This window comes from Watersipora subatra, chromosome 3 (genome assembly GCF_963576615.1).
Source record: "Watersipora subatra chromosome 3, tzWatSuba1.1, whole genome shotgun sequence".
In the NCBI taxonomy this organism is placed as follows: Eukaryota; Metazoa; Bryozoa; class Gymnolaemata; order Cheilostomatida; family Watersiporidae; genus Watersipora; species Watersipora subatra.
In genome coordinates this window covers 45,865,961-45,885,844 of record NC_088710.1, presented here as the reverse complement: position 1 = coordinate 45,885,844, position 19,884 = coordinate 45,865,961, and the positions used below count along the sequence as shown (strand labels likewise).

The 19,884-nt window shown below is 36.8% G+C and overlaps 1 protein-coding gene across 2 annotated transcripts in view; it reads right to left on the bottom strand.

Annotated features, from left to right (window-relative positions):
* LOC137391036 (plexin domain-containing protein 2-like) overlaps positions 1-19,884 on the bottom strand; it is a 41,888-nt gene that overhangs the window by 20,829 nt on the left and 1,175 nt on the right. For both annotated transcript variants that reach the window (XM_068077376.1, XM_068077377.1), the window contains exons 2-6: positions 16,101-16,247; positions 14,631-15,361; positions 10,954-11,082; positions 4,183-4,252; positions 1,817-1,936 (exon numbers count right to left, since the gene is read on the bottom strand). In XM_068077376.1, the coding sequence (XP_067933477.1) occupies positions 1,817-1,936; positions 4,183-4,252; positions 10,954-11,082; positions 14,631-15,361; positions 16,101-16,209 (1,159 nt within the window). In that variant the 5' untranslated portion in view covers positions 16,210-16,247. The remainder of the gene's footprint in view (positions 1-1,816; positions 1,937-4,182; positions 4,253-10,953; positions 11,083-14,630; positions 15,362-16,100; positions 16,248-19,884) is intronic.

Here is a 19,884-nt window from a genome sequence, read left to right as displayed (position 1 = left end):
CGTATGTTAGTGCTAAAACTTGCTTGAAAGCTGGCTCGTAACTCAAGTTTCTCGTACGTTGGAGCACTCGTAACTTGAAGTATTACTGTAATAGAACTAGTTAGACAAAAGCTATTGCTATCAAAAATCGTTGATGAGCCATTTTGCAATTGGAATATTCTGATGGTACTTCAACAACGGTAGTAGTAAATCCGACAAAAATCTTATAACTTTCACTCGACTGACGAATTTCAAGGCGATGCATCGTTTAGTAGCGTCTGTGTGTGTAATCACAACAGATATCTACCTGTCAGCATGTGTAGCCAGGCCTTTACAGGGCCATTAGATATCTAGAAAAGGCGAGGATTCGGATACACCAGTGACCTCCAAGGTCTGGCTATACTCCATAAAAGTTTTTATTTAAAGAGGTCAAACTAGTAGCACGCACTGCCATGGCTGCACCGATATTCCATAGGGAGTCATCTGTGCTCTAACCTCTATTATGCTATAATCATGAAGGCAGCAACTCAATGGTAATATAAGAAGGAAAGTATAGCCCTATTGGGAACTGAACATTGATTCAACTGTTTGCAAGGCTGAGACTGCTCTGCAGACCAGCGGCAGGCCTTTTATTATATCACAGGCTACGTAGTGCTTTTAAACCTTTGTGGCACAAGGTAGTCAATAATCAATACGACATTGTAGTGTTTCATTCTACTGAACCTAAGAGTTCTCAGTTATGTTTAATAGCCTATATAATGACTCGAACAATCTTTCTCTCCCTTGCAAATGTAGCGAACTCGTGCTGTGAAAACCTATAAACTTTATTTAGAAGTAGTATTTTTATATCTCGATCAAATCCCAAACCCCAAACCCAATCAAGATTTGCCATCCACTGCAATTATGATGCATCCAAACGCTGCCACCTATGCATTTTTACTGCTGCCCATGTAATGTTTAATGTAGCTTATATGGCGAAAATTATAAAAAAAGTTGAATATTTTCATCTTCCTAAATAAGCATATGTTGCTTTGATGATATACAACCAAGTGTGATGAGAATAAACTTCGCTGATTTGAATAATTGTAACAGAACACCGCATTGTTTATACTGATACAACTAGGAGAGGCGAATAGATCTGAAATCCTTAGCAGTACATACCTAAAATAATAGGCTGCGTTACAGCGCGGTGTCAATATATCAAATACGTGAGCATGGAAACAAATTGATTAGTAATTCCTTCTAGCAGTATCACGATTAACATACACTATGTTTCTAGTAGGCAGATTTGTAGTCGTGTGCACATTGAGTTACCCGGCGATAGTGTATTAATGAACGTTTGCATGTTGCTGATTAACGGGGGCGCTTTGTTAAAAAAAGGTGAGGATTTCTACGCCGGAGGTCAGAGTGGCGCATTCGGAACTGCACAAATCGAATTAAAAACGACTCAAGTGTGGAAAATGTTTAAAATGGAATAGCTTGCATGGCATTTTCTTGCCCATCATCCACAAGTACCATTTTTATCTTTCGCAAGCATGGAGCATTTGGTAAAAATTTGCAGAAGCAAAACAAAACTCGCTGGCAGATCACGCAAATTTGCGGAAGCTTAGTGATTGTAAGATGTGCATAAAAAAGCTGATATCTTATTTTCATAACACCCTCCGTTTTCTGCAAGAAGCACCAAAAAACTATATTTACAAAAATGACTGGCTAACACAAAAAATACAGACTACCCATGAATGATAATAACTAACAATGGAGCTTCCATATAATATGCCTGCTAAACACGCTACAGGACACAATCGATACCAATAAATATAACAGAGAATAAACTCACTAAGTAATGAATAGTAGATAACTCCAGCATTAATGCTAGAGTTGAAGTCAGCCATCAGAGGAGCGATATACTGAGTAGCAGAAAGGTACTTGTGAAGGAAATCGCTCATGTAAAGAAAACCTACAACATACGATTGATCATCAGAGAATCATACCACAACTCATCGTACCACAACTCATCGTACCACAACTCATCGTACCACAACTCATCGTACCACAACTCATCGTACCACAACTCATCGCACCACAACTCATCGTACCACAACTCATCGTACCACAACTCATCATAGCACAACTCATCATACCACAACTCATCATACCACAACTCATCATACCACAACTCATCATACCACAACTCATCGTACCACAACTCATCGTACCACAACTCATCGTACCACAACTCATCATACCACAACTCATCATACCACAACTCATCATACCACAACTCATCATACCACAACTCATCATACCACAACTCATCGTACCACAACTCATCATACCACAACTCATCATACCACAACTCATCGTACCACAACTCATCATACCACAACTCATCGTACCACAACTCATCATACCACAACTCATCGTACCACAACCCATCATACCACAACTCATCATACCACAACTCATCATACCACAACTCATCGTACCACAACTCATCGTACCACAACTCATCATACCACAACTCATCATACCACAACTCATCGTACCACAACTCATCATACCACAACTCATCGTACCACAACTCATCATACCACAACTCATCGTACCACAACTCATCGTACCACAACTCATCATACCACAACTCATCATACCACAACTCATCGTACCACAACTCATCATACCACAACTCATCGTACCACAACTCATCGTACCACAACTCATCATACCACAACTCATCAGCCGATCTATATAATAGCAAAATGCGTTTTTAAAAACATGCTGTTTTTATCCAATATATACAATTTGTTATACCAAACAAGAACAATTTTTTGTTGCAAAATAAACGCCACTCCAAAGGACTTAAAAGAAGCAGTGCAATTATGTATATCATCTCAGGCCACAAGTATGCTAGATTAGAACTCGACTAGATTAATATATGCAGACATTCTGACAACAAATAATTTGTATGTTAACTAGATGAATCCAAGCAACGGTGCACATTCTGTAGACACCAAACTGAGTATGATTACTTAGGAAGTAGGTAAAGCTTATTTCTATATAAATATCTATAATTCAACATGGCAAGTTTGCCATCACTTAACAGTACGTAGGTGCTGGCTAACGGAGTTTGTCACGACAGAATGAAATAAAGTGGACTTCCGCCATACAATATTAATTCGTTCCAGTGTTGGCATCGCAAGGCAAAAATATCGTATAGAGGGGTATAGAAATGCTTAGGCAATATCTAATGCAAACACCCCCTAGTAGAAAACATCAACATTTTATCGTCGTACAATACATATTGAAAATTAGTAACAAAACAATATGTTAACCTTAGTAACTATAGTTACTTACTTACAATAACTTTAGTGCATTTAGTGGTTATGATCTGCAATAAAATGTAACGTTACAATGTATTATATGCAGTGCGTGCCGCAGGGAGTTCTCACCTTTGAGACAGACACAAAACAAACTTTTAAATTAACTTAAATGAATTTAGCTTACTAAATGCACACTTAAAGCTAAGTTTTAAAATAAATTTTACTAAACTAAACTTTGATTTTGTCATTGTCTACAATTTTATCACCTATCTGTTTTCGGTTTCGTTTTCACCATAACTTATAACGATTAAGGCTGAACTGAGAGAGCGAGTGAGCATCATATCTCTTTCAGGCGTTGTGGAAGGGATTTCGGCAAATAGCATATCGGCATCTTTGTTATTCCGACATATTCAGTACACCGACTGCCAAGTTTGAACTTGAAAAAAAATTTTGGTTGATGTCGTAAAAGAAATGTATAGCGAGATGAAAAAACACATGTTGTTTGCCTTACGATGTTTCAAATCGTAAGGCAAAAGAATCGTATAACAGGGACATCATAATCCAAAGGGGCACTGTATTGGTTTGTTCCAAGTTGTTGACTCAACAATAAATGGTTACATGCAAAAGGTCCCCACAAAGATATCCCAGAAGCCCCGGCAAGCAGCATACATATGAACTATCAAGGCCTGTCAACCTGTAAACCTGTCAACCTGGGTTCCTTTGTAATACATTGTGAGAGAAAGCTTATGAGGAAAAAGACATTCATCATGTTTAATAGTTATGAACATAATAGAAAATTGGGTGTTTTCAATTGATTTATTTTGGGCATATTTGTACAGGTCAGTATTTAATTGCAATACTGCAGAGTTATTCTAGTGCTTACCTCCTATAGCCACGGTGATCTTGTTTACATCATGACCATAATACGTGAAGTTAAAAGGAATGGCGAGTTGCTACAAAAAAAACAAGCATACTTAATAGGAAACGAGGAAACATTTTGGTACAACTTTTAAATTAATATGTCAGTCGCAAACAAACTTGGGTAAAAATGTATCAAAAAGGAGTATGTACCTATTTTTAAACCTATTTCACAAACCATATCGCTTCTGCCTAGCTTAGCGAATAGAAGTCGGTGTACCATTTAAAAAATTCATTCCGCAAGCAGTTAGCAAAATAAACCGCGCATCACACTATCTCGTCACGATCTCAACTAGCTGTAATAAAAGCAATTAAGGATAGATATGAATGTGACTCGTGAGAACTAAATGGGCTCTGCGTCTGTTACTCGGTGTACGACAGTCAGTTCGTTTGTTACTCTGTACCTGGCAGTCATTTGATGCCGTATGCTGACCTTATTGCGGAGCAGCAGTAATGTCAACTAATATTGTGTAATCACTGGAGGATGTTAGTTTGAACGGGTTACCAGCCAATGTGCATAAATATGCGTGTTCCTAACATAAACAAAACTGGCATGAATTCAAAAGTTGGCTAGAACACACCGTTGCCAGGCTACTAGCTCGGTAGTACTGAAAACTTTCCACACCAGTACAAGTGATTCTACTAATTTTATGATTGGCCAATAATTAATAGCTAATACTCATGGTTGGGCAATCGGTGGGCCAGGAAATCAATCAGATCGGTATGGAATATAAAAAGAAAGGAGGAATATGCAGTCCATGGTGTATGTATCGCAGACATCCTGCAATTTCAGATAAAAATAATTTTATTATTGTAATTCTCCTATAATTTAATCAGTATTACCATGTTCTACTAAGGTGTTTAAGTAAACACCAGAGCTGATAAGCTATTAACAAATACCATGAGAAAACTGGACAGTGGAGAGAGCCAATCAAGGAGAAGCCTTGAAGTATGTGAACTTTAGTGAACTTACCTACCTACTTGCTGATCACAAATGTTGCATACATAATTACTAAGTTTCCATATAGCGATAGCGTAGCAGTACCTGGGTGTGCCAGTGTCGAAACGCTACGCTGGGCAGGAAAGTGCATGTTTCCATGGGGGAGCTATAGTAGAGTGATGGTCGTGTGAGGCATTATGTTAAGGCATATGTTGGTATAGGAAGCAACGAAAAAATTCAAGGCTTATGCGCACGAACAAGTGCGCCGCCATCGGTTTACTAAGGCTATTTCCATAACACAAAGACCCAATCGCACGGGTGCTTCACTTCCGAACAGCGATGCCGAATCACAACAGAATGATAGCGACACGACTGTTTCCATGATGGCATTGCAGCGTTGTATGGGGTGTAACACTATGCTATCGCTGTATAGACATTGAGTACAGTCGACCCTCACCATATGATTTTAATTCGTTCCAGTGTTGGCATCATAAGGCGAAAATTTGGTATAGAGAGGGGTATAGAAACCCATAGTAAATATCTAATGCAAACAGCCCTTGGTACAAATCATCAAAATTTTATATACGTATTGTACATATAAAAAAGTACTAACAAATTAGTATGTTAACCTTAGTAACTATAGTTACCTTCAGTAACTTTAATATATTTGCTAGTTATGATCTGCAATAAAATGTAAAGTTACAATGTAATATGTGCAGTACGTACCGTAGGGAGCTTTTACTTTCTAGGCAGACGTATAACATAAACATTAGTATATTTACTAGTTATGATCTGCAATAAAATGTAAAGTTACAATGTAATATGTGCAGCATGTACCGTAGGGAGCTTTTACTTTCTAGGCAGATATATATTAGCTTACTAAACACATACTTGAAGCTAAGTTTTAGTATGTATTTCTAACTATTTTACTGAACTTCAACTTTTTTATCGCAAAAATTTTATCACATCTGTTTCCGGTTTCGTTTTCACAATAACTAATAACAAATAACACAAAACTGAGTGAGATCGAGTGTTGTATCTCTTTTATTCGTCGTTAGAGGGATTTTGGCAAACAACATATTGGGATATTTGTTATTCTGACGCGCATAACAACCGCCAAATTTGAATTTCGAGAGAAATTTTGGGTGATATTGTATGGTAAAAAATATTTTGTATGGAAAGTGCAAAAAATCAGCGTGTTCTAAATCGCAGGGCCAAAATATCGTGTAACGGGTCATCGTAACCCGACGGCACACTGTATTTGAAATAGTGCTAGACAGAAATCAATTTCAAACTAGCGTATGCGTGACAGCTTATAGTGGATGGAAGCAGCAATAAGTGAAATCGTAACAAAAATTAACTGCTGCTAAAAAGTTCCTATGCGTTAGCAAAAATGCCAAACATTCATAGAGAACGTTTAAATGTTGGAGCACAGTCTAAACCTACACAAAGGGCAAGCTCTAGCACCTATTCCTAAGCAAATAGTCCTACTGCATGATCTGTCAAAGCTGTCGACTACACAGATGGCTAGATTTTGGACAAATCACTGCAGTCCATTAGTGAGAATGTATTCAACACCTCAATGCTCCAAACATTGTGAGAAATCACAGCTTTACTTCACTAGGCATCGCTTTTACAATGAGGCTTCACAAATACAAATGCAGTAATGCTAGTGTACTAACAACTCAGGTAACTTCCTTCATGAGAAACCATTGCACTAGTTTTCTGTCTGTTAGCTGTTCTTCTGTCCACCAATTCAAAATGTAGGTGATATATGTACCACCTTCATATATCACCTACAGTTCTATATGCATGTGATATATGTACCACCTTCATATATCACCTACACTTCTATATGTATGTGATATATGTACCACCTTCATATATTACCTACAGTTCTATATGTATGTGATATATGTACCACCTTCATATATTACCTACAGTTCTATATGTATGTGATATATGTACCACCTTCATATATTACCTACAGTTCTATATGTATGTGATATATGTACCACCTTCATATATTACCTGCATATAGAAGTGTAGGTACTATATGAAGTGCTATAAGTAGATGCTCTTACATATAGCACTTACACATGAGAGCTGAAATACGACGAGTAATTTGATAGCCTTTGCTAAATTCAATTTTACACTGAATCCTAAAAATATGTATGGCACAGCTGCTAGTAACAGATGATCAGACAACTATGCCTGATACCGGAAACACCTATCAGTTGAATAGTTGCCTGACTTGCACTGACTCAATAATATTGAAAATTACTGTTGAACTACCCTAAGCATAACCACAACAGTAAAGGAATATCAAAAGTTATCTATCTATGCTCCTCACACACAAGGAATATATGTAGCCTACAGTAGACGCTCTTACAACGTAAATAATCCGTTCCAGGAACATTTACGTTATAAGGAATTTACTTTATAAGAACAGTAAAATATATTCAAATTGCCTAATCCGTTCCAAGATCTTTCCAAACTCACCCCTTTGGGCATCCAAAAAGGAAAAACGTTACTCAACTCTTTTAATTTGTTGGCTGTACTGTAACTACAGAATTATTGGTTTGCATCAACATCTTCTCTCCTTTTTATGATCAACCTCACTGGTTTCATAGACCATGATTGCAGTAAATTTACAACAAGTTGATAAGGACTGCACATTTTCGACGTTCATTTACAATGATTTGCTTATTTTTCTAAACAGCCAAGTCCATCTTGCAAAGTAAGACTAATCACAAATGTTTTGCAAAACAACAAAATCTTTTTACTATAAAAAGCAGTTATACGTGTTCGTTGTCTATCACCACACAGGGGTCAAGGTTAGGATAAAGATAATTTGTGACAATACTCCGACTCGTGACATTAAGACTGGTAGACCGACACTGTAACACCTGCACCAATCGATGGCCTTCAAGTATTTATGAACAATTGCTACCTATTCTCTGTTTTGTTGGCACATTGACGATCTATCACGACGAACTAGAATGTCGCGAAAGTTATATATAATAGATACATTTTTCTTCCACAAGTGCGGCGAAATAAACTAACATTTAAAAAAACTCGTCCGACTTGACACTTTACAATATATGGAAATTTTACGTAGTAGGAAGCAAAGACTTGACATAAATTTTTACGTTATTTGGAATTTTCATTATAGGAGGTATACATTATAGGAGGTATACATTATAGAAGGTATACATTATAGAAGGTATACGTTATAGGAGCGTCTACTGTGTCTATATATCTATATAGTAGCAGCCTGATGATTGACAGAAGTCATGAAACTGCCAGTAGCTGCAAAAGACAAGTGCAACTATTTTCCATAACTAGTATATCTATTTCGCAAAGGTTGTGTATTCGATCGTTGTTGTATATATCCATCAATGGCAATTAAAAATTTGGAATAAAGAACCTGTACCACAGAAAATTTGATCTCGAACACTCCCCCTCACCAGTTCAACTGCCTTACCAATTCAGCCACACGAGCTTGATAGATTTGCTAAGCGATATATGGGAACAAATACACTACCGCTTTCCATTATGACGCAGCGTCATTAGAAGCAGTAGCTCTAGTTAGTAAGCTTACTCAAATTATCCATTGGCAATGTGCCAGGCAACTAGCAAGTGGCAGACAACTCTTATTACCTCTCATTATTTATAAGCTGATTTGTGATACCCGGACAACGCCGGGTATCACAAATCAGCTTATAACTTATAAGGGCAGCAAAGCTAGTATATATTTTTCAAAGTTGGTATGTGCTTCTGGGTATGTATAAGTTAAGCTTAGCTTTTAAAATCTTAGACTTAGAACTTCGCACTCTGGTGGATTTAAACTCACAGAGATTGTAACTGCAAGTTTCAAAACCATGCACTCTACCACTGAGCTACACAAGCTTTATTAATCCAAACCCTTATCATATACCGTATACCGCATGCACACGCTAAATGATGTATTATTTGAGCATTGTTCGAACGCGTTACGATGCCCCTGTTATAAAAGATTTTTCGCCGGAAAAGGAAACGTGATGCTTTTTCATTATGTTTTGTTCGGGCGAAATCTTTCTGCCACACAATATCAACAATAACTTCTCTTGACATTAAATTTTGGTGATTTGTGTACTAATTATTTACGTTATTAAGAGATATATGTTGCTCCCCATGGCGGCGAGTTCAGCATTATCCATTATGTTAAAAAAAAATTTGCAAACAGCTAAATGATAAAATTTTAGTTAAACGTCTCCAGTAAACTAAAATAAATACTGAAACTTCATTCCAGTATGTTTTTAGTAAGCTTAATTCATTTAAGTTAGATTCAGCGTTTATGGTACATGTCTGTCTCGAAGGGGAGAACTCCTCACAGTACGTACTGCACGTAGTACATTGTAGTGTTACTGTAGAGTTTTCGTCAAACTCAAAAACTTCTGTTAGTGGAATTACGTGCGAGGATTGATTTCACTGATTTTGTTCTTTAAGTTAGATTCAGTGTTTATCTTACATTTCTGTCTCAAAGGTGAGAACTCTCCACATAGTACATTGTAATGTTATATTATCTTGCAAATCGTAACCACAAAATGTACCTAAAGTTACTAAGGTTAACATACCATTTTGTTACTATTTTTTAATGATGATGATTTTGATGATTTTTACCAGGAGGTGATTGCATTAGATAATTACTATGAGTTTTCATACCACTTTATGTACGTCTATAGCCTACGATATTTTTGAAAATTTACAAAATTGGCATGCCAACACTGAAACAAACTAAAATCTATAATCGCATTCCAAATAATTTTTCATTGTAATCATAGCAAAACAGACTATATGTAGCCATTACTTGCTGATGATTTCACATTTACATTTAAACATCTTTAAATTTTTATTTTTGCTGCTAACTTATTTTAATGAAACACTTCTTTCAAGTTATGAAATTTAAAAATTAGAGTTGTTTGAGAAAGTTTGAAAACCTTTACAGTTGTGTTATCTTCTCTTTTTAATTCATTTGAACTGAACAAAAATACTTTTCTCTTGATATGAAGTTTAAAAGTTAGATTGGTAAATGTTGTTATATGTTAAATAAAAATAAATTTTCTGTCCAAATAATTTTTTATTACCCGGGCACTCCAGGCATTTAGCTAGTATATACATATTTAGAACGCTCAAAAAAAAAGATGTCTCTTCTTCTTTCAACAGCGATCAAGTTTTGCCAATTTTAATCTGAAAACGTCCTGGCAATCAAATCCCCTAAAACAACAAACCAATCTCAAGTGATAGGAAAGTCTCTAAACTTTCTGATGAAATTTTTTTTTAACTTTACAGTAGAAGCCTTTTAATTTGCAACAAGCCATCTATGCATTTGATTCATATATAGTTTGTATATGTACATTTATTTACTAATAAATACATTGACTTGTGTGACAGTGCTCTGATAACTTGAACGCTCTGATAACTCGAACACTTTCGTTCGCTCCCTTGAAGTTTGAGTTTTCCGAGTTTGCCTGTAGTTTTTGTTGTTTTTTTGCAGACTTTTTTCTGCAGCTTTTCCTTTTCCTATCTCTTCCCACAATTCTCGATGTTTCCAGGTTTGATAATACGATAGTTTTACTAGCTGCCAAGTCACGCAATAACTATCGGTGAACTCTGCCTGCTCATTTATAATTCAATAGCTATCGCTATCAGTGCGACAACTCCAATGATAGTCGATCACACCTTTCCAAACTACAAATGTCATACCTAGTAAAAAGATACAGTTAAGAGTGCCTAGTAGGTAACGACACATACCAGGGCCCTGGTTCTGCCTTCAAGGAAACTGTGAGTGTAGGTGGGTCCCTCTTTATCTATGTCTCTCCAGTATTTTCGGCCTTCCTTCGCATCAGTTACATACTTCAAGGCATAGTAGTCCCTGTCATCCTAAATAAAGCATAGCCTTGGTTCTAAATAAAGTAAGCTTCTGTCAGATTTTTCATTGTTTGCCAAGCCTGCAGCACTGAATCTCAGTTGCTCTCCATCGGCATCTTGTAGCATTCGAATGGATTCCACATTAAGCGTCACACTGTGCACAGATAGCTCGCAATCTATACTACAGTTTTAACTGGCGATGTGACATTTATTTATTTTTATATGTATTATGAATATGACAGTGCGCTGTAGTAATGGTACAATGAATAGCAGCCACAGCGCTTATGGTTACAAACAATTACTGCCTAGGTTTCAACTAGATGGACTTGGAATCAATAACATCAATAACATTGAGCAAGCATTGCTGATTGCAAGCTCTACCTGGTTCACTATACAGTACAATGTAATGGCTTTCATAACAGAAACTGTGATACCTGACACGCATATAAAACACGCAGCAGTATCAATGCGTGACTAAAATCTTTCCTGTCTTTTTGCATAACGAAGTGTTCTAAATTGCTTTTTGAAATGTCGAAATATAAAAATGTCATAATATATCTGGTTGTCTAGTAAATATGCAACAGTCAAGCGACTCCTCACTGCTGAGCTTACGGCTACACATTGTCACCATGCCGTACAGTTCACCTCTCTTCATGTATAAACACAAACGCTTCAGCTTGTCAAATAAACTACACACAATATTTGTTATTGCAACCATCAGGCAGCAAAGTTCCTTGTCTCAACAATAGTTGCGAGTTCAGAGTGAACAACATCAATAAAAACCTAAGCATCCGGTAAAGAAAAATGCCAGTTAGGATGCATGAGCAGAGAAAAGGAAAAAGGCTTGACATGAAATATGGCAATCGAAATGATAAGATACTAAACTAGGCTAACGTTTGACACAGATACGTGCTGCACACGCTTTCGACGACTATAACTTGTTTGAAATATGTACTTGGGCATCCCTTGTATCTCATTGGCTAAAACCCTTGATAATGAGAACACTTCTAGTTTGTCAAAACGTTAAAGGAAAAGATATGGCCGCCATTACAAAAATTATATTCAATGCTAATAAAAAAGTAAGTGCTAAAAGAAAACTTGACTGTAAGTTCCTTGATCATTATACCGCCAGTGTGAATATTGTTGAGCAGCGAGTGAAAACAACATTGGCAAACATGCTCAATCCGTGCAGCCACTAGCCAATACCGTATCAACACAATACCCATTCATGTACTGCACATTCGAGTCCTAAAATATCAACCTGGGAAGCCATAACTGGCAGTGACACCCAGACCCAGCATAGTCAGTATGTACATACCTCTACTAGCATAGTCCGTATGTACATACCTCTACTAGCATAGTCCGTATGTACATACCTCTACTAGCCTATCAAACGACTGCGACAAGATGAATGGTTTAACATGCACTGTCTTTGTAGCCATCCCTTACATATCCATTTACAAAATCACAAAGGTTTTTGTGTAGTCAACAACTAGGTTTTCACATCGCCAGCCAGCAGTTTCACAAATCTAGCTTTAGTTCTAGTAATACTTCAAATATTGCGGCGCAGACTCGCAATTGTCTATCAATTAGTAAGGATTTCCTCACTGGCTATATTTTTAAGCTTAGTTCCACATTGGCCACCGTTTACGCATAGAACTGACGAACTGTCAAGACATGTACATGAACATACGCATAAAAGACATACATGTATGATACGTATGAAAATGTCTGCCTTGGTGCAGCTATTCACCCCTCTCAATCAATGTAAAGCGCACGATGTTCCTCTAAGTGGGGATATATTGTATTCGTTATATTAGAACAAACGGTTAACTTATCAAATGTTTTAAACACGTATTTACAAACAGCTATCAATATTTTAACTGACAACTTTTTCCTATAGCTCACAGTATGCCACATAAATTAATTCTGCAAGCAGATTAAAGGCTGAATACTACCAGCAGAGGAGTGCATTATATTATGGTGCGGGTTACGGAGCATATATGTAAGTTCTGGTGGTTAACAAAAAATCTTTACTATAGTACAAGAACCATGTTGATCCATCCAAAGCCACAGTAAAAGATTGAAAAAAGATTGTATCATAGGGGAATTGAACCCGCGACCTGCTGCTGCGCTGCCCAATACCACCTGCACTAACTATTCACCTCCAAGTGTTTTAGAATTATTGTGCATTGTGAATTATTATTGTATCATTGTGAATTATGTGAGACATGTGAAGATCTCTCACGACATACTGGACTTGCGTACTAGTCCAGTATGCTGTGAGACTCCAGGGTACTAGTCTATATAAATATGTATACATGTAATTCTCAAACTGTGTCTGTGGATCAGTAGATCTGTCATTCCGGCTATAGCTATTAAAATCTTAAAATTAAAATTCAGCATTTTGATGAATTTGAACTCACAACGGAAGCGTTGACAAGTTTCTTATCCAGACACTCTACCACTGAGCTACAACGGCATATTCAAAGGCTTTTTCATATACCATATCCCACACGCATACTAATTATTTTAGCATTGCGCCCACGCGCTACGATGCCTCTGTTAAGAAATGTTTTTCATAAGGTTCAATTACTATATCAGGAGTCAAGGCCAATTCTTCTCACGCGGACAATTATATCGTCTCGGTATTTTTGTATTCAAAGTTTTGATGAATAACTTCTGGTGGAACAGTAACCTTGCTTATATACACACACAAGAATTATTCTATGCAAGAATTGTTATTATCAATTCTACATACCATATACAGGATTTTAATTTTGTTTCTCAGTTCGTATTAATTGTACCATTACCGAATCATATTTTATGCTAATCGTAGCAAAACCGACTTAATTTAGCAACTACTTGCTAATTATTTCATATTTACATCTTAACCTTTTCATAGTCGTTTTATTTTTGTTAATTTATTTGACCTGTACGAAACATTTTCCTCCTGATACAAAGAAATATGAGCTTAAAAGTTGTGTGAAAAGTTTGAAAACCTTTACGGTTGTTTTTATTTTCTCTCTCAATTTATTTCAATTACACAAAACACTTTTCTCATGATATGTAGTTTGAAAGTTAGAATGGCAAATGTTGTTATATGTTAAATACAAATCAATTTTCTGACCAAAGACTTTTTTATTACCTGGGCAAGGCCGAGTAGCACAGCTAGTTATTAATAATTGAGAAAAGCCAGTCAATGTAATGACCTTGATCTATTTAAATGTCGCACTATACTTATAGTTATAGGCAAAGTCTAGATTAACTCTAAGACTGGAGGATCCAAAGAAGCTTCAGGACGGGTATAACTGGAGTATCTCAGAACCTGATTGCAACCTCAGAACCTCTATGTATGCATGCATACATGCATGTATGCATGCATACATAGAGGTTCTGAGGTTGCAATCAGGTTCTGAGATACTCCAGTTATACCTGTCCGAAGCTTCATATGCATGTACGCAAACATAACTTTTGTTAAAGCGTAAGCTGAGCTTATTTGTCACAGGGTTCAAGGATGTCACTGGGAGCTAGAAGTGAGTCAACTATCATGCACTTACGATAAACTCTGTGGTACTTTCATACTTGACTGTCGTCATGGAAACAGGAGTAGAGGGTCTTCGGGTAGTGGTTTTAGAAGCAGTTGTTGGCAATTCACTGCCGGATGGAGAAGCCTGCGGCGTGCTGGAGGTAGACGATGCGGAACTGTTCATACTGCCCCAAACAGTCGATTGAGAGACAAGTGTTGTGTTGGGATTAGTAGGAATAGTAGAATCAGTGGCCGTAGGTGATTGTTGAGTAACCGTTTGGTTTGAACGAAAAGTAGAGTTAAACGTTGACAGTGAGGCTCCGGTGGAGGTATGAAAAGGTGTGGAAATCGAGCTAGTTTCTGCAGATGTAATAGATGTTCGGACTGGGACTCTAGTAGTAGCCACAGAAGATCCAGTAGTGGCTGCGGATGGTCCAGAAGTAGCCACAGAAGATCCAGTAGTGGCTGCGGATGGTCCAGCAGTAGCCACAGAAGATCCAGTAGTGGCTGCTGATGGTCCAGCAGTAGCCACAGAAGATTCAGGAGTGGCTGCAGATGGCCCAGCAGTACCCACAGAAGATCCAGTGGTGGCTGTGGATGATCCAGCAGTAGCTACAGAGGATCCAGCAGTAGCCACAGAAGATCCAGTTGTGAACAAGGGAGATCCAGTTGACAGAATGTTAGCATTAGCGTCCCTTCTGATTCTGATAAGCCTCCCATTGGAGAGACCACCTACCGAGTTCACATTGTAAGAAATCCTTTCTGAAAGAAGAAATCAAATATATATACATGTATATATGCTAAACACTTAAATTATTTATAGACTCTGGGCTTAAGCAAGTACATGTACCTGTATTGATATGGCTATGGGCTCTATTACACCCGGGATAGCAATATGAAAGCGCAGCTTCCTGATGCATTAAATAACTTAACATGAATGTGAATGTTTTATAACTTCTAAAAGCGATATAAAAAGTATAATGCATTCCAAATTAACTTCACCTTATAATGCAGACAAGGACAATACCTCCAGGCAATGGATACCTCCAATCAATGGCTGTTTAAAGTTTCATAGACCAATTATTCACTTATACAAATGAGTTATGCTAGATAAATCTGGGATTATTGAACCGTCATGTCAAGGCAAAGGTATAAATTATGAAGAAAAATCTATAGCAGCATTTATCCAATGACGCAACCGTGATTCCGTCGATGGGTGTCTGAGAACACAGTAGTCTAGCAGTTCTCGATGCTCGTTTAGTTGGTCACTAAAAACTAAAGAACAAAGTATTGGTTCAATTTCAGATTCAACACTTTGTTTCGTTAACAGAACTCTCTTGCTTTCAACATCTGGCCTGCGAAATATAGGCTCAAGAAATTAGTTTTTTGGCTCTGTAAATGCATACAAACATCTCCAATTCCAAAATGGCTATTTTTTAGATCATTGATTGTTCAATGATGAAGGTAATAGGATCATTTCTATCAAAATTGGTATACTTACCCTGAGCTATTGTTGAAACAACTGAAGAGACAACAGCCGCTACTACTAGTAGCCTTTGCCAGTGTCTGCAGTTGGCTAAGTTTTGAGAGTTTATCAAAGATAAAAACATAGTAACAGCCTTCTTCACGCACTCTCCAAAGAGTTAACCTGAAATTCAATTCAACAACTGATTCAGATACAAACACCACAGGAACATAAAATTCTTTGACACCTACTTAATGTTTGTGGATACAAGAGCTGTCAAGTTGAGATGTATGAATACTGAGCGCTTTGCTTAGTCATCAATCATACTTTGCTTAGTCATCAATCATACGTATATACACACATTTTACCACCATGATAGCTCATTTTAACCGAGTCTCTTTCGTTAGAATTCTGTGCAAAAGTGCGTTTGGGCCGATTTTTCATTAATAGCAAATAAGAATACTGAAATTATGTATCAGGGAAACATCCTTGCGATTAACATTATTGGTGGCCTATACATACAGATGGCCTATACATACAGATGGCCTATACATACAGATGGCCTATACATACAGATGGCCTATACATACAGATGGCCTATACATACAGATGGCCTATACATACAGATGGCCTATACATACAGATGGCCTATACATACAGATACTATATAGTAAGGAGATCTTCTGATGACTCTACATTAGATAGCTTAACTATGTGGCAAGTTCTCATCAAAATAAAATTCGTTGTTTTTCATTAACGCAGACAGAATCTAAACATTCTCCAACCATTGTAGCATGTTAACACAAAAATCTATAGTCTTGATGAAAAATCTTGAGCAATGACCATTTGCTATTGATATACTTGGTTATTAGATCCTGTTGAAGAAGGGAATTGGAGTGTCATATATATATATATATATTGACATCATCTGTATACATAACTGCTTTATAATAAACATTAAGAGGACAAACACGTCAGGTTGATTAATGTGCTCTATCAAAAGATGAGTCATTGTATTCTGAACCAACAAAATTTCCTGATTTGGATGCTATCTGATGCCTAATTTCGTATTAGATACTGGGGCAGCCGGTGAAGCCTAGCTATTATCATCACCATTGTGAAGGTAGGCTGCATGAGTTCACATAAATTCGCATGGCTGATGATTGCATGATCAGGCTGCTGCAAAATTTCAAGGTCATTTTTGAAAATGTGCAACAGAAAATCTTGTGTTGAACTGCGGTTCCCAAAATATAATCAAAATACAAAACTTCTCAATTTTCGAGTACAATGCCTTTTGAAAGGTTTTCTTAGCGACTCCTTGTGAAAGTTGAACTGCCCTCAACACTTGCATTGACCACTGCACCTGAGTGTTTGTCCCATTCAATCACATATAGTTTGGCAAATCTGTCACAGATGTTTGCTGCATATATGGAAACGAGGTTTTGAGTGCTAAACACTGTCTGCAGATATGGCTATTAAAACACAAAAGGTTGATAATTCTGCTTTAAAGTTAAAGATGTGGTTGCGTCAAAAAATTCGATTTAATGAAATTAAAACCCATAAAAGGCTAAAACATCAGCTACAATTTGATGCTATTTTTGTCTTTGTAGACCAACCCTGTCAAGAGATATATGCGTTTGAATGAGGCCCTCTTTTAAAAAGCTCACGTTCCAGAGGGTGCTTCTTTCATGACGTCACAAGCAATTTATCTGAAAAGAAACCACGAGCGATAAATATGAGGTCGCTTCCTTAGCCAATCATCAGCGCGAAATTTTTATATAGGCCATAATAAATGTTATCACTCGTAAAACGTGTTGTCTGTGATCTCAAATTTAGGAATTTTACTCTATTATTAAATCGCACGGACATCGATATTTACTAAATTAATTAACATCGTTACTTTAATTAATTACTCAATCGACACGTTTTATTGGCGAACAACATACATGTAATTGTAAAATTGCTGTAAAGTTACTGCGAAGGTGACTCCGAGTTTTCTTGGCATCAGGTAGTTAAAGTTCTACGGAAGAAGATCGGAGAATGGAGGTAAATTTATCTTTTACTTTGAGTCTCCTATAGAGTTTCCTGTTGAGTTTACATTCAGATTATATTTCCCTGTTTGAGGCTAAAATGTAATTTCCTGCGAGTGCGAGATACGTATGTACAGTGAGTTCTTGAAGGCTTCTTTTTAATCTTTAGCATCTAGCTATACAATGGCTTAGATTGATGAATATACTAAAGGTAATATTTTAGTACTCATTAATACATGTACTAATTAATAAAATTATACCCTTTGCTTTCACTAATCATCGTTTTACATTTTTTATCGGTTCACCTAGCTACATTTGCTTCAACTTTCTGTGGCAGCTTTATCTAGTAAATTAGATTTATGATTTGACATTAGATGTTCACTTTTTACTTGTAGAAAGTGAAGAAAATCGATTGATCAATGTAAATCTTTAACTTCCAGAACCAAAGCTCCGAATCGTTGGCTTGGCGTACTTGTGCCTTTGTTAAACGTTTATTGGTTTTTAAAATTACACTCGCAATCTATTTAACTCCCAATTTGAAAGCTTTCAATAGATACGCTTTAGAATGACATATCTATGAATGACATATATTTATTGCATTTGTTTTACTAATTACAGAATGTTTATGTCGTCCCACCAGCCGAAGCAGCTTTATCAGTGTGGAAACTGCCATAAAGGGGAAAGAGAGACTTGAATGTGTGCTGCATAAACCATGATGTTTTGTTTGAGTTTGTTGCAGTAGATGAATTTGTCTTATTGTATCAGCTAAAACTATGCGAGTGGCCACGACTTGATGAATATTTTTAATAAAAGCTTTATGCCGAGATGAAAATATTTTTGCTTGTAAAAATTATATAATAAAATAATATTGTTGAAGATAATGCAAAACATGATTTGCAGAATATTGTAGTGAATTGGATATGGTATATGGATGTCCGCAGAACTGGAGAATGTGAGTTCAAATTCAGTTTGCAGCAGACTTCTCATCCTTAAAACTCTATCCCTATGTATAATCTTTCCAAAGACGCGGCTTACTTACGGTAGCAAGAAACTAGTACTGTGGTCAGTGTAGGCAATAATATTCAGCCCCGCCCCAAGCATAGGCGACAGACATAAGGTGGGCGGGACTTATGGGAGGCTGTATATCGTTAGTATGGGTAGAGGCGGAACTGCTGATACAAAGGCCTTATTCAACATAGTTAGCTTGACAGAATTACCGTAGACCGGTAGAATTGGTAGTCGGTACCCAAATGATTACACAACATTTGGAGAAAGTGAGTAGAACAAATTTTCAATTTTCGTTATTTGATGCCTTTGAAACATTCATAATAATGCATCTGTAGCTGGATTTAAAATTTTATTCTAGCCAACATGAGCAAATACAAAATAAGATATATGCCAATAGAGCCGCGTAGGACTAGACTTTTATCGCAAATAGCCGATGTGTATACGAGAGACAGAGACCGGTTGTAAAACGCGTGACATCATTTTGGGCAAGTCTGGGCACGTTTGTGTGGCCTGAGCGTTTTTACGGCGATCAGATTTTTTCGGTTTTAATCTTTAAATATCTTGGCAATGCGATCGCGTATCACAACAAACAACATATCAATTGATAGAGAAAAAAAATGCTCTCTTTTAAGATCAACTCAAATTTGACGCAACCACATCTTTAATAGACAACTTATATCATTTCATTGTTGGGATAAATGAGATGCAACAAGTTGAATTCCGATCTTGAAAAGTGTAACAATTTTTAATTTTAATTTATGTCAAAACAAGATTCATATAGC